The sequence below is a fragment of the Rousettus aegyptiacus genome, unplaced genomic scaffold, assembly GCF_014176215.1.
Source record: "Rousettus aegyptiacus isolate mRouAeg1 unplaced genomic scaffold, mRouAeg1.p scaffold_m13_p_2, whole genome shotgun sequence".
NCBI lineage: Eukaryota > Metazoa > Chordata > Mammalia > Chiroptera > Pteropodidae > Rousettus > Rousettus aegyptiacus.
Genome location: NW_023416295.1, coordinates 58,304,209 through 58,320,799, shown reverse-complemented (window position 1 = coordinate 58,320,799; position 16,591 = coordinate 58,304,209). Strand labels below are relative to the sequence as shown.

Here is a 16,591-nt window from a genome sequence, read left to right as displayed (position 1 = left end):
AACACAGCTAAACACTAAAAGACAACTGTTTCAATTCTCATATTCAAGGAGAAAAAAATTAAATGGACAATATATACCTTGTGTACCAACAATCTCCATATGAAGGTGAGCCAGACCACTAGCTATTGAAAGTGCCAGTTTGATCATTCCAGCCACTGTCACTATGTTTCTATTCAAATAGTCATATAAGGAACCCTGTTCATGATATTCTGAAACAAGCCAAAGTTGAGTCCAAGTTCCATTATCTATCAGAAAAAAAAAAATTGTTGCTGTAAATACATGTGGAAAAATAAGCCAAAACCATTTGACAAATATCAATGTTTAAAGTAAGTCTGTATTGGTAACAAAGCAAAGTTAATTCCTTCGGTGATAATGCTTACAGTCTGAGTTAGTAAAGTAAAAATTCTCAGTAAATTCCTGAAGATGTTGATATACTAGGACCTGTTATATGTATCCATCAAGGCAAAGGAAGGTATCTATGAGGCAGTGATTCTAACGACTGGACAACTTTTTCTTATTCCCTCTTTATCAATACCTGCTGGTAATGCTGGTAATAGCATCCACATTATAAGAGAAACTACTGAGAGATGCGCTTAGGCTCAGTGTTGTGTTATAAATTATTGTTGAGCTTTTAAGAAAGATTGTACCAATAAAAAACAGAAACATAACAAACTTATGAAAAATATTCTTACTATCATAAAAGTTCTAACAGTCTAAGAATGTTCATGCTATTCATCTTTTAAAGTACAGAGTTGTTGATTTTCCCTAAAAGCTTATGTTAAGAACAAAATACAATTATTAGACATTTTCAAATAATTTACCTCATTTAAACAAAAGCTTTTTGAGCTGATGAAAGACTTTTAGCTGAAGAGAAATTAACTCCAAAGTTCTCTCGGTATAAGAGTCCCTAGAGTTAGCTTTAGCTTTTGGAATAAATTGTCTACAGCAGCCCTGTGCAGTCCTGACCAATTCTGATGTTCATAGAAAAGAAACTATAGTGAACATTTGCTAAAGAGTTTTTCTACTTAGTGCTTTATATATAAGAGTTCTTCGTTATCTAAACATTTAATTTCAAAATCTGAGTAGTGATAAAATTTCCTAGGAATGTAAAAATCAACATAACATGATGAAGTTCACTAATAAACTGACCACATATAACCTTTAGTCACACATCTCTCCCAGCTTAACACCAGTGGCTATCTTTGAACTCTCACATCAATGTTTTTGCCAGAGAGTTGACCAAAAAGTGAAACTCTAAGTGTTGCAAAATATACAAAAATGCATGAAGATGAAAGTGATGTTAGAGACTATTTGGAATCAGGTACAATGTCACTTGACTAGTAAGTCATTGACAGAGGTATATCAGTTAACTGAAAAAGAGAAGATCAAGGATGATCATTGTTGTTATATTGTTTTATAATCCAATAAATATCATGATTAAATTAGCCCCAACAAGGTGGTCCATTTAACCTCAGTCATTACTGCATTCACAACATTGCTAATTAATCTAACCAGCAGGTAGTTTACCTGAATACTAGGAAGGAAAAGAAGTTGTTAACAGCTTAAAGAAAAATGTTTCATTTTCAATAGGTTGGATATACTTTCAAAGAATACGTGGTTAAGAATTTGGAAAGAATCTTTTTTTTTTTTTTAAGGTCAACTTGGCTTTACTTACTTTCTCCCTAGCAAATCAGATAAGACAAATCACCAGCATATCTAATTATGGCCAAACTATACAATAACACTAAGCTTCTCTTTTGCCATCTAATTAATAACAAATACCTTATTGACCAAGATTATATTAGATAAAAATAATCATAGCTTTTTAATTTTCATAGGTAGCGGTGGGTGCCTGACATCTACAGATAATTTGTTTGCTTTTTAGCTAGAGGTTACAATCTCTACCTCTCCAAAGTTCTTCATGAGTATTACTGATTCAAATTAATAAAAAATTGATTGGCATTTTGCTCACCTTTGCTCCCTGTTTTCCTTTAAGGAAACTAATGCATATTTAAGTGAGTAAAAGCTATGCAAAAAGAGAAAAGAGAGCATAAGTAATCCACAATCTTTATACCCAGTCCCTGATTACTCAGGGATATATACAATATTTTATGAATATTGATTTAAATACTAGAAAGTTGATGCACTGTCTTGTTCTACAAAACTCAAAAAATAATAGCATTTAGAACTGTTAAACTGCAAGATATAAATCATACTCAAAGTACATTAATAGAAAATTTCACTAAAACGTCTTGTTTGCCACCATTCCAATAATATTTATATAAAACTTGAGTCCTGGAATTGAATTCTATTATACAGATGAAAACTATAGTCTTACCAAAAGTAAATATTCTGCTAGCATTCAATGTTATGTTTGTACCAGTTATCAAACTATTGAAATACTTCTGTCCTGATCAGTTGATAGCTGCTATTGAAAACTCCCAGTGACATTTCTTTGTCCTACACAACCAAAGCAACACCCCCTCCACCAAGATGCCCCCAGATCTCTTCATGACCCAGTATCTAAAGAAATAAAAACCAGCATGGCAAGGTTCTTCCAGGACTCTGTTTCAGTGGAAGTTTTTATTCTAATTGGGTGGTTCCTGTGCCATATCAGTCTTCAGATATTTTAAATATCAACCTGGCTATAGCACCATCATGATTTCATATCACTCATTTTCCCTGTATTATTGTATGATTTTATGCACTTTATCTCTGGAAAAGAGAAAAACATTTTCTTTCCTCTATAAAAAAATTATACTTTTAGATAGATTTTGTTAAAACAAAGAGACAATTTATTCTCATTTGATAATAGACATAACATTTCATTTGCTGAAATCAATTAGATTGAAAATACCTTTGTTGTCAGCAGCAATGAAACCAAGGATGTTTTCGTGTCTCAACATAACAGTCTGATAAATTTCTGCCTCACGAAACCAAGATCTTTCATCTCTGGAGGAGAATATTTTCACAGCCACATCTTCTCCACACCATCTTCCATGCCAGACTTCACCAAATCTACCTTTTCCTACTATCTCCTGAAGTACAATTGTCCTGGCAATCGTCCTTTGAACCAACAGAGGTAGACCTAACCAAGGAAAAGACAGAATCGATTATTCAAAATAAATAAAGACCAGAAAAAAACTGTCAGAATGACTATTATTTTCACATAAAGAGCGAACATTTAAGCACTTTAACGACTTTACCGATTCTGAAGAGATAAGCACCTTTATACCAAACTTTAATGTCAAAGCATGCTCAAAAAATATTTCAAATTTTTATTATGAATTTTTCTTCTCATATTCACAAGTAAAAATTTCTTGAACATAGCCTGATGCTACAGATATCTGATTTTCCAAAACTGCTACAGATCTCCCTGGTTTATGCATGAAAGCCAATCAAGTTACTAAACAAACAAGTTTAGAAACTATGCTGTTAAAAGAAGTACAAATTAGTAGTTGATAGCTGGTCATGGGGAACGGGAGCATGGCAGAAGTAATGCAGTTAGTACTGATATGATGGCTAGGCGGAGGGCTAGGGAAGGGAAGGAGCAACTGGGGGGATTGTTTTATGAACTATACAGATGTCTAACCAATGCATTGTGTACTTGAAACTAATTTAAATTAATTAATTAAAAAATAAGCTGTCAGCCTCTAAAATATAACATATAGTCCCTAGCACTACTGGGAAAGCAGAAGAATGTTTTGAGAATTAAAAAAATTAAAATTGGGAAGTGAAGAATCAAATCCAACAATCAAGTGAGGTAAGTAAGCATGTTACACTAAAAGCAAAGTACAGTTATAAAAAATATCAAATGGATATTTCCTGTGGAATGAAAAAGTCAAAGAAAATATATTCTGAGTGCAAGTGAAATGTTTAGTTTCTGTGAACCAATAACTCCACTCTAGAATTTTATCCTAAAGATTTAATGCAAAATATAAGAGAAATTATGTCAAAATGTTTTTGATATTATTATTATTTATAGGAAAATTAAGGAAAAATATCTGATAATAGAAAAAGATGTTAAATATAATGCAGAGATTAAGAACGCAGATAAGAAAGACCTCAGTTCAAATTTCAGCTGTGCTAGGTGGTAACTACAGGCAAGTCATTGAATTTTTCTGAGCTTTGACTTCCTTGTCCGAAAAATGAGATACACTAATATTACCTGTCTCATAGGGTTACTGTGAGAATTAATAAACATGTTAAGGACTTAGCACAGTATTTGACATATTACATGCTCGATAATGGTTAGTCCTTAATATATGTGTTAGGACGGATTGTTTAGAGTCAATAATAATGACGCTGCTTATGAAGAGGCATTTCTTAGTGACATGGGAAAATACTCTTGCTACAATGTTAAATGTAAATAGCACAGTAAATTCTATCCATCTGAATAAGTGCATCAAAATATGTACAGAAAAGACTGAAAAGGAAATATACTAAATGCTATGATGGTTATCTGCTTAATGGAATCGAGGTAAATTGTGATATACTTTATAATTTTGTACATTTTCTTAATGTCTATAATGGGTAGTTATAACTCATAAAAAGGTTATAGTATAATTTATTCTGGAAAGTCATGTTTAGTTGCTGTCATTGTACTCAGATGTCTGGAAGGCCCTCATAGCAACCACTGTGTAAGCTCCTGCAGGATTAAGCCTCTGCTCCTGAAATGAGCCATGGTTTATTCAGATGTTCTCATCATCATGAGAACCACCCACTATGACAAAACAAGCACAGACTATAAATTTGCTATTATGAGTCTCAACAATTAGTCACAAAGCCCCACAACTAGAAAGTTCTTCTGAGATCATCTGGTTCAACTTTTTCATTTTAGAGAAAGGAAAATTGGGGCCCCACAGTACTGAAAGGCTTACCCAGGAATAACCTGATAGTAGGAGGCAGACCTACCACTAAAACACTAGTCTCCAGTCCAAACTCTTGTTCTCTCACCATGTAATGGATATGACTGCAGTCCTTCTCTGCTGGGAAGATTTCTAGCAGCAAACTATATAGGTTATTTTTGCAGGCTACAGTAAATTTTACTACTTGATTACACACAATAAAAGTTGTACTAATAATTATTAGGCCAGATCGCAATCTCAATCTCTCTCCTCCCTCCCATCTTGCAATACACACACACAAACATCACCACCAACAACCACTACCAACAACAACAAAAAAATGCAGCAATATTTAGCTAGAGAACTGGATAAGGCAATGTTTTCAAACTGCAAATTGATCAAGCACACAATCAATGCCACAGACCAGGGACAAAGTAAGACGACATTATCTAAAGTACTCAATACAGCAATTAAGGTGAGACAGTAAAACTCAGTAAAAGTTGCTTCAGTGTCTTTCAAAGCAGCCACCCAAAATAATCTAATTCTTTTGTTATATACTTAGAGATTTCATTTGAAGATACATGGACTTTGCTTCTCCCTGTAGGTTCGTTTCACATTTTTTATACCAGGATTGTAAAAGTTGATGTCTGTCTGATGGAAAGGCACCTTTCAGTAATGTCAGAAGTGCTATAACACAAGAGGAGAGCAGCAAGCTACCCAGTCTCTTGGAAGTCACCTGAGACACAATCCACTCTCAAAGACAGCCTGGTAAAACATCAGTTCATTTTCCTCTCTTGCAGGCATTATATTTCTTTGAAATTTGTCTTTGACCAGGTCAAGGATAAGCTTCACAATTTTTGTTTCTCAACATCTGACAAAGTTGCCTCTCATCTAAGGTCACTGGCCAATTAAAAGAAGCAGAGGGGAAGCAGAATGACCTGATTCCATCCCCATGGGTGAGCTTTTGTGACAGAAGCCTCGTTGCCAATAGACCCATCTCTGATTATCAAAGGCCGTGCCGCCATTACTTACTTTAAGCCAGTGATCTCTGCCAAGCACGTACAGCTGACTTGGAGAAAACTCTTTCAAATTGCTCATTTAAAAAAAAATCATCCACACTTGGGTATATTTACAACTTATTTTAAGAGAAATCTTAGAATAATCTAAAGAGGAGAGAGTCCAGCAGTCAATAAATCCAGATTTGGGTTTAAAGGTTGCATAAAAGCACCAAAAACAATGTTAAGTTTTTTAGGTTATGCCCTGGCTCATGGCTGCTTTCTTAAACTAAATATTCAGTCTCAAGTTATAAAATATCTATTATGTTTATTGGAAAGGAAAATGCTTTAGGAATTTTGAAACCCATATTAAATATATTCAAGAAGTCACTCCAAAATACACATTTCTACCTAACATCTCCAGACGAACTGAAATGTTTTAGTGGTAATTAAATAGATGGCATTTAATCACTTGAACCTTATAAAGAAATTATATAAGGTTTCGAAGAATTTGGCACAAATCAGAGCTCTCCGTGCACATATTATGTGCCTAGAATGTTGCCAGCACTCAAGAAATTAGGACACAGTGGGCCCCAAAATGTAATACTCCAAGAAGAAAAGAGTACTGAATCTGAACAAGTTTTATTTTTAAAGGAAGAATGCCAGCTTTCTATCCAATAATTTAATTTGGATTTCAATTTTAAAAACTTTGCAGTTTGGAGACATTTTTCCAATATTCCTCCCTTGAAAACATGCCACCTAATTTGTGCAGTGACAGCGTAAACATTGAAACTTTGGTCAGTGAGAGAGCAGGCGATCTTGCCCCCCAGAAGCAGCAAACTATCTGAGCCCTCTGGATGACATGATTGGGCCTCTCTTTTCTGGACTCTTTGGTGAGTCCATGGCTGCATCATGTCAAATGCAAATGCTCATGTAGATGCTAACGCCCCTCTGTCATCTGTCACTGTTCATTATGTCTGCCTAGATGTCCTAAAGGTCATGGGAGTTACTTAAAATCTGTTTGGGGTAATAATCATCCTTCATGATCCTTCAAAAGCAAGAGGGGCTGCAGGGGCTTCAGAAGTGGTTCCCTTAGGCTTACCCTAGTTTGTGTTTCTGCACCACCACATGCCGACAGGATTTCTGGAGATGTAAAAGAGAGCAGGGAGCCTGCTGCCATTTTAGGGAATTGGTGATTACAAGAGAAACTCTTTTTTTGTGGCCAGAAACCCAAAAAACTCTAGACATTTTGTGCTATGAAAAAAAGCGCACTTAAGCTATAATACAGCCTGGTACTCTAAAATACACATTTCTACCTAACATCTTCAGAGTAACTGGTAGTGATTAAATATACCGTTATTTAATCACTTGAACCTGAGTTGCTTTACCAGAGGCTCTGGAGTTCCATTAAAGAGGAAGAGAATTATCATACAACCTTAGCATCAAAAGCCAGTACAGGAATGCTGTGTTGCTCCCTTTCATCTTTCGTTTCTATGATTTAAAAACATATTCTTGATTTTAATTTCAGGTGAACTCTCTGGTAACTTTTCTCACATGTCCCAGGGGTGCGTACAGACTCTGAAGACCTTCATAATCACAAGCAAATGTGCTTTAAGAAAATTATTTTGAGTAACTAGCATTTCCCCCGCCCTGCCAGAACTCAGCTCCTCAAATTCAGTAATTCTTTTGTGCCTATGAAACATTACCAAGAGAGCAACAATGATTATTACTAATCATATTGGAGAAGAGAGGAAAGAAGAGCCTCCTTCCTTGCTTCAGAAATAAATTGTGAAAGAATGTCAAAATGAGCATCTGAATACCTAAAGTCACAAAAGCCAAATAAGAAGACTTAATTCTTTAGGCTATGACTGTATTTTCTCTTCATCAAATCGCAAAACATGTTTCTATACTTACCATATACCCTATCAAGTATTTTAAATGATGGAATTCATCATTGAGGCCCTTTTTTGTTTAAAAAATTCATTTTATTTATTTTTAAATAAGAATTTTCTTGCTGAAAAATGGACCACAGGCACATACCGGATCCGGATCCAGAGGTAGTCACATCGTAAATCAGATCTTTTAGAGTTTTTCCAGCATTTACCAGATTGCACTCAGAGAGGGGCTCCTCCACATTCTGTCTCTTTTTCTTTCTGTATGTGCACTGTCGACCTTGGCATGCCCATATTGTCAGCACTGCAGCTACGAACAGGAGGCAAACTGGCACAGTAATAACAACAGTCAGCTCCATGGGTCCAAGTTTTGGGGCATTTTGTGAGGCTTCAGTAAAAAAAAAAAGAAGAAGAAGAAGAAAAAGAAAGGAAAAAAGTAAGAACATGACCATAAATCAACCCATTTACAATATTTTAGAAACTTGAAATGCAGTCACCAAAATTTCACATCTATAATATACAGCCTACACAGTGCGCATGTACATTAGACTCTCTGTGTCCTAAGACTTTCTGTGTCTTAAGCAAAGCTGGGGAAAGGGAGCTAAGGTTAGGCTATAGCTAGGAATGGTTATGGCCAGGTGACAACAGTAGTCAGAATTAGGATCATAAAAAGCACTACTCAGGGGGTCCTTTTTAAAACCTCCAAGCAGTTGACATTTTTCTACAATTTTCTCCCCATTGTCAGCAGTCCATCCTCAGAGTACATTCATTCATTCACATCATAAGTAAATACTGTGCTCTTGCAATATGTTGCCACCATTCCAGGTGAGGAGGTACAGTAGTGAGTGAGAGAGCACCAAGCTCTGGTCTTGTGGTACTTATGTTTGCATGTACCTATATTTAATATATGCAATGCAAAAGCAGGAGGTAATAGTGCTATGAAGAAAACTGAAGCAGAGGAAAGAGATGGAGAGATGGTAGGATGCTATTTTAGACAGCATGGTCACGGAAGGCCGTTCTGGTAGGTGTCAGGGAGCAACAACAGAAGGCATCTTATGCCCAGCAGAGGAACAGCAGGTGTAAGGGGCCCAGAGATAGAGACCTACGTGGCATATTCAGGAACAACCTGGGCATAGAGTGTAGTAAATACGAAGGATACAAATGCGGTCAGGAAGGCAAAAAAAGAGAGAGAGAGAGAGAGAGAGAGAGAGAAAGATCACATGGGGTCTTGTAAGCTAAAAGAAGGACAGTGAATTCTAAGTAGAAGTTGTTGCAGGGTTTTGAAGAGTCAAAGGTTACGATCTAACTCATATTCAGTGTGGCTACTGTGTGAAGACACTAGGAGCACAAGAGTAAAAGCAAAGAGAACAATTAGAAACGGAATGTAATAACTGACAGGAAATGATGGTGTTGGCTGACAACCTTATCTAAAACAGTCCTTCCTTCTCATTCCCCATTCACTCTCTATACCTTCTTTCTGTTTTATTTTAATCCCTGGATCTTATTGCCACCTGGCACATCTCATATTTATTTATCTATTATCTGATTTCCTCCAAAGAACATATGCTTCGTGAGAAGAACTTTGCCTGCTTTGTTCTCAACTATATCCCAGTGATTACAATAGTAGTTGGTCAATAAATAGCTCTTGAATAGCAGAATCGCTAAAAGTTTTTACTACTTTTGTTGTTAATGAGTAAAGGATAAGATTTTTAGTTTTAGAAAAATGAATATGATAATTGAAACCAAATAACATAAGGAAATAATTTGTCGTTCTAATTTTAAAACACATATACCAAATTTTTTAAAGTTAATCCTGCATTTAAGAAATCTTTTTAATTAGAAAAACAGTGATACATGAAAAATATATGATTATGGCTATTTCCCGTGTTTTTCAAAAAAGTTATTTTGACTCTTGAAATGAGCATATAGTTCATTTCATTTTCATTCACTATGGACAGCCACAGCATTGATTTAATTTTATTTCCAAGTCCTTCCATTGGGGATGTTGATTTTTGTTTTTAATAAACTTAGTGTGCATTTGATAGGGAACAGAATTCTGGAGCCAGGTCCTCAAACATCAAGAAGTAGAAAAATGCAGGTTTTGGAGAGAGAAGTTTACATGTGGCTTTTGTGACTGGAGCAAACTGCACCCTTCCTCATCCCATCCTCAGCTGGTTCTGCTTAGGCTACTGAGAGGGTTAGAGACAATGCACAGAAAGCAATAGCGTAACACCTACATCTTAGACTTTAGACAAATTACAATGATAATGGACCTTGTGATTTCAGCCATTCCTCAGACTTCTTTCTTTGCAATGACAATCATAGAGTGTGTATATCAAATATACTTACATTTTACTTATAATATTTCAACCAGAATGTATGAATACAATTTGAAAACAAATATCATTTAATTCTAAAGAAAAAAGAATCAAATTCCACAGAACAAAGTGTATCCATAGAAGATTCACTAAAAATAGTAGTCTATCTACAACCAGTGAGTGAAAGGTTTAAAAATGTTAAGTGAACTTTAGAAACAAACATAATCCATGCTCTTCTACTTTGCCTAGTGAATTTTGGCAGACCACCAACTTGCATTCTCCTGAGTGTTTCAGGATTCCTCTGAAACTATTAGAAGTTGTACAGATGTATATAAGAGCTTGGCCATGAGCTTTCTTATGACAAGGTGCTAAAAGAGTTCTCTAAATTGACTTTGCTTTAGAATCATTAACTATGGTACCCACAACTTCTCGAGTTTGCTTATAAAAGAGTTTTATTATCCATTTCACTATAAGCTTTTAAATTTACATTTCAATTGTATCTTTTTTTTGTCTTCATAAAGGTATTCTAAGAAAACCACAGTGTACTTAATTACTTACAATTTATATAAATATCTGTGTAAACATGTTCTTAAAAATAAAATTCAACTATTAGATACATTTACACAGCTAAATTTTATTTGGATATATGTTATTTGGAACTATCGATATAAACATTACAGTTAAAAAGCATATTGATTGCCTTCATCTTAGTAAAGCTCTCTTAAGCAGAGCTCAGATCATCACCATGGCAACCAATAAGGAGGCAAAAGGTCAGCAACCCTGAAAATAGAATAATCTCTATAAAAGTGCACTGCTCCAATGATGGCTACTGCTCTCAGGGATGTTTATTACATATGGACAATGTTTCTTCTTTTGTGAACCAATTTACTGATACGAATTAGTAAAAAAAAGATTAGGAAAAAAAAGCTTACTCAGCTAGATAAAAGGCTAGTAACACCATCCAGAAAGAGCTACTTAAACACTGAGCAATTTTTAAAACAAACATTTGTAAAACTATCTTCTAAACCAAATGTTGGTTGCAATCTCTACAGGAGATAAATGAAGGAAAACTGTAGTTTACACCCCATAAGCCTTGGTAGGAGACAGTAGTGTCATTAAGAAGATAATGTAATGTTACCACTGATGAGTGTATGAATTTCTCTAGAAGGTTTTACATTTTTGATCATAACAGAACTCTTATTATTTGATAATTTCCAATTTTTGAGATTGTCTGTCCAGGAAGTAAGTAGCTCCATGGGGGACTATGCTAATCCCCAAGGTGAAATCTGAGTAGTGCTGCATTGCTAATTCAAGTTATCTCACTCTTTAGTAAATTAAATAGAAGAGGATGGGGGGAAAAAGAGAGAAAAGTACTAGCCCAAAGGGTGACAGCCTAGCTCACAAATATCTTCCCTATTTAAATTGTGCAACACATTAAACCAAGACAACGCGGGGGGGGGGGGGGGGGGGCGGTGTTAACCAGGCAGGGAGTAGGGAACTTGACCTGAATGGGGTGGAAGGATTCTGTATCACTGGAGAGAGTCGTGTGAAAGGCAAAAGAATGTAAGAAGGTAAGATAACAGGGGGGAAAAAAGAAAACAAAGAAGGAAAGAAAGAAGGAGAGAAAGAGAGAAGAAGAAATGGGAGAACATTTCTTTCAGCTTACTTTTGTGAATTTTACAACTTTTCCTAGAGACAAGAGTGGAACTGGTGGTGGTGAAAATCAATGGTCGTTGTCACTGCTCAAATAAAATTCAGAACCAGTTTAGATGTCTCAGCTTCTTCCAAAACACTTTATTACTCCCATTATTACCTCCTTGCTACTTCTTATTTCTGGCTTTAGGGGATGCAAACTCTTCAATACGAAAAGAAAAAGATGAGAAGTGGGCACGATCCCCATGTTTCTTCCCCTGCTGACCTCTTCTTTTTCTTTATTAAAAGTATGAAAAGTTATTAATGTTTATGAGATTTATAGAACCTTCAAATTAATTAACTTACATTTCTCTAGTATGTGCTATTAGGAGGAGATGCCTTAGAACTAAGTGGCGATAGGGACTTGATCAATGACTTCAAATAATTCACATTGACCATAGGCACAAAAGCTTGTACTGTATTAACTATATTCACCTTAAAGACCCATTTCTTCACAATATTTGAATGGCATTCAACTGACTAGAAACTCGGATAAAAATGGAGCAAAGTATAGAAACTCTTTGCGGATAGAGTAACTGAAGAGATATGTATAGGCTGGGCAACTGTTTGAAAACATTCAGACAAAAACAAAACAAAACAAAACAGAGATGTTCATCTAGACAAAGTATATTTTTGTGAAACATTTCAAAGTTAATGCTTCCTTCCCAAAAGTTGTAGCAAGTAGCTACAGAAAATTTAATGGGTTCGAAATACCCCCTAAAGAAACCACAGACTAATTTAGCATTAAAACCACTCCACTTCCTTTTATTAAAGGTTTTTTCCCAAGTGAAAAGATACCACTTTGCAAGGTTGAATCCATGAATGTAGATATATTAGATCTTCAACTGCTTCCCCATACCTCTTAAAAAGGGAAGCATTTCTTTCTCCAGCTTGTAGTTTTGAAATATTCTCGGGTAATAAGCCAATCGAAAAGACAATGTCACTTGAGATGCTTTCTGCTGCGTCTATTTCTGTCCTGGTACCAGGAAGAAATACCACCAGTGTCAACTGAATGATGTGGTGATGTTCTGATCATCCGCCTGTCATACAAATCTTCTATGACATGGACCTGTGACTTCAATTAAAGGGCATATGTGTAGTTCACAGATTTCTGAAGGTAAATGTGGAAATAATATGTGCAGTTGAAGCAGAAGAGAGAATACATTATCTCAAAGCTATCTCATTAATTAGCTCAACAGGAATAATTTCTTTTGTCAAAAACAGAGTGACATGCTTAGCAACGAGAAATCGCCCAAATCTTCATGGTGAACCTCCTTTAACCTGCCATTTTGAAGCTTCTTTAAATGGGGGTACCCTCATTATCATGTCAAACATTGGCTTGATGGCAATAAAAATACGTTTCTAATTGGTGTCTTGTTGCTTTACTAAATTGGTTTTAAAGACTGATTCCAGATGGATTGGTTTGTATAATATTGCACCCAAAACAACTCAGTAGGTGGGAGGCCAGAGAAGTGGGGCAAGGTCCACATCCTTGTGGAATTTAAAATCTACTAAAGAATATAAGATCCAACTAGGGAACAATTCCAAAGCAACTTTGCAAGTAAAAATATGGAGAGAAATTTATGTAAGAGCAAGGGAAGTTGGAGTTAAGAAGAATATGTAATTACAGTTACATGTATGAAGTACACACATGTGAAGCAAAACACGTCTGAGCTAAGTCACAAACGCCAGTTTGATTTGTCTAACATGCTCAGGTAATTCCGTACTCACTGATGACAGGCAGCTCTTCCTCAGCCCAAGCTTGTTCTAGCCTCCTACTTCTTCACAGTGACCCTAATAAATGTCATCAGGACTATTTCAGTTGGAAGTTAATTCGGTTAGATCCCTCCAACATGCACAACTATAGGCAGCAGCAAATGGTCTCCCTTTTTCACAGATAGAGAATAATCATGTCAAACAGGTTGTTTTTGATTAACATTAACCTCAAGCACTGAACAACAGTAGAATATTTTCTAATCTAGAGATTCAACTGAGCTGTGACAGTGACAGAAATAACATGAGAATTATTTCTGCCTTTTAACTGAATCGGATGAGTTACAGGCGGGGACGGGGGGGGGGGCACTCCATTGTTCAGTGCTCAATCTATAAATGGCTATTTGTATACACTGTCTTCATCTGGCCTGATTCCATGAGTGTATTGCAAGCAGGGAGCACTGCACAGAAAGATTTCCTGAATAGTTTGCTTTGTGCTGCTGGTTTTCTGGAAGGATGTGAGGAACACTGAGAAGTTTCTAATCTTCCTTTGTCCACTAGCATCTGAATTTAAGGATAATAAAGATTTTGTTTTAAGGAAACAAAACATCAGATTGGACAATATAATCTCTGGCACAAGAGGTATGAAGAACTTTGACTCAAGCAGAGGTGAGATTAATAAAACATAGGAAGGAGAATTTAAATTGGCTCTATCATTTTTTTAATCTCAGAGCATGCACTCAGAGATTAGGTTCTTAAACTGTCATCAAAACATGCATCCTCAAATGATACACATCTGTAAAGAAATGAGATAGTAATTACTCAAGGAATATTTTGGTATTTTTTCCTTAAGCAAACCTTTTACATGGGAAAACTGAAACCTCCTTGGAAATGGCACCCATATCACATATCTCTGCTTCCCCAGCTCATGGCAGACAGCCTTGTTCAAAGAAAGCACTAAAAATATTGATGACAAAAGAAAAGTTACACTTCTCTGTCTTAAAGTTCATGCTAATAGAATTTCTCCCACAGCTAATACATTCACACAGAGCAGTTTGCCCACTTGGAAGAGACTGATGAGTGATAATCCTATTTTGACCCAGCTCAATGTCTTGTACATGATAATCACCCCGAAAATATTTGAGTAAATAGGTAATAGTTCTGACATACCTGAGAGAGTAAGGGCTTACATAATGTTAAAATCTCCAATTTAGAATTGGTTAAAAATTTTACTTTTTGTTTCTCGTTATATTCCTAAAAACAAAATTTCATAATTGAAATCAGTATACTTGTTTCTTGAGATAAGAGATGCTTCCTATCTTCCTTTATTAAACTTTTAAAGCATAACTTTGACTTCTTCATATGATTATATATCATGGCACTTTCCAAAATATAAAAATCATAGTATCTTTCAGCTTATGCAGAAAAAAATAAATACCCACCTGGCACACCTGTCAGGTGTGCACTGAATCCTTAGAGAATGAGCTATAAATGGATTTGTTCTTGTAGTAGCAGAACAATTCCACAAGGGGACCCGTGAGCGTTTCTCAGCATGTAGATGTCACCTTACACTGACTAGATCAATGAATTTATGTTTAAAATAGAAAACCATAAAAGTTAAGAAAGCATCGTGGATTTTTTTAAAGAAATAAAAATAACAAGACTTTTAAACTCCCAAAAGAATACTACTCTCTAAGTTTGCAATTTTTAAAATTATAGCATGCTTTAAAATGATTAATTTTTGATAAATTCAAGTTTTCTATTTTGGCAGTTTATTATCCTTCAGTTTGGTTTACATTGATGTCTAATTTAGATATGTGCCTAATCAATATGCACTGTTTGCCAGAAACAGAACAGGAAAGTAGAAACTGAGGTTAATGAAGTAACTATGTTTTAATGTTATATATATATTTTCTTTATTGAAACTAATTATTTGACTTAATCAAAAATATAATAGCATTATTAAAATACTATATTGAAATCTTAAAGGAAAAATCAGAAATTACTAATACATTTACCCTTTCAAGCACTGTATATTTTTGTAGCAAAATGGGAACAAAGATACCTAGAACTTGAATATTTTTATTGAATAGTCTATTTCCATGTGAAGGATGGTAATTTAGTGCAAGTATGAACTAAATAGGGGTGCCTATCAAAATTAACCCTATAAATAATTAGCTTCTCCAGCCTAGGTTTCCTGATCTTATCCTGGATGAATTTTCATAGACAATTTTAGAGTGCCCTTGATACTCTCTGACATTACTATTTCTCTGAGCATGTCTCAGATATCACCTAGAGTCACCAGAAATCATTTGTTACAAAATGAAATGTAATCCAGCCATGAAAGAATCAAGCAACAAAATGTGATCCCTTCACATGAAAAAAGGAATATGTTTTAATAATAAGGGAGAGAAATAAGATATAAAATTGTATTATACAGAATAACTCGACTATACTTAAAAAGAAAATATACTAAACTATTACAGTGAGAACTCTAGGCCAGTAGGTATACACTCAATATATATTGAATGAATGAATGAATGAATGAAGAGGGAAAGTTCACGCCCAATAAGGAAGAGTCACTCACATCAGCTTCAGCCAACTGATAACAAGAGGGAGACCTCGAAAAATGTCAAATCTTCTGTTTCTTCAAGATAAGCCAGACATCTGGACTTTTATATTAAGGCTCTTAACTTTAAACATAAATAAATTCACTGTCCTTTTCCAGAAACTGTAAATCAAACAAAACCCATCTGTGGGCCAGCTATAAAAAGCAGGTAGAATTTCTTTTATCAAGGAGTCCGGTAATGTTAAACTCACCTTTTTCTGTTACCTTGAAAATGTATTTTCCTTTACCTCATTTTTTAAAGATATTTTTGTTGGGTATAGAATTCCAGGTCATCAGTCATTTTACTTCAGAATATTGAAGATATAGTTCTAACTTTTCTCTTTTTACTTTTGCTACTAAAACAGTCTCAGTTCTTCTGTAACTCCTTTGAATTTCATTTACCTTTCTGTCCATCAACTTTTAGCATCTCCCTTTGTCCTTAATTTTCTGTAGTGTTACCATGCTATATCAAAGTTTAAATTTGTTTTTATTTCTCCTCTCCATATTCACTGAATTTCTTGGATTT

At 35.1% G+C, this 16,591-nt stretch overlaps 1 protein-coding gene across 2 annotated transcripts in view; it reads right to left on the bottom strand.

Annotated features, from left to right (window-relative positions):
- Window positions 1-16,591, bottom strand: part of ACVR1C (activin A receptor type 1C) — a 68,650-nt gene that overhangs the window by 15,693 nt on the left and 36,366 nt on the right. For both annotated transcript variants that reach the window (XM_016150110.2, XM_016150111.2), the window contains exons 3-5: window positions 7,883-8,122; window positions 2,858-3,088; window positions 78-245 (exon numbers count right to left, since the gene is read on the bottom strand). In XM_016150110.2, coding sequence (XP_016005596.2) covers window positions 78-245; window positions 2,858-3,088; window positions 7,883-8,122 — 639 coding nt within the window. The remainder of the gene's footprint in view (window positions 1-77; window positions 246-2,857; window positions 3,089-7,882; window positions 8,123-16,591) is intronic.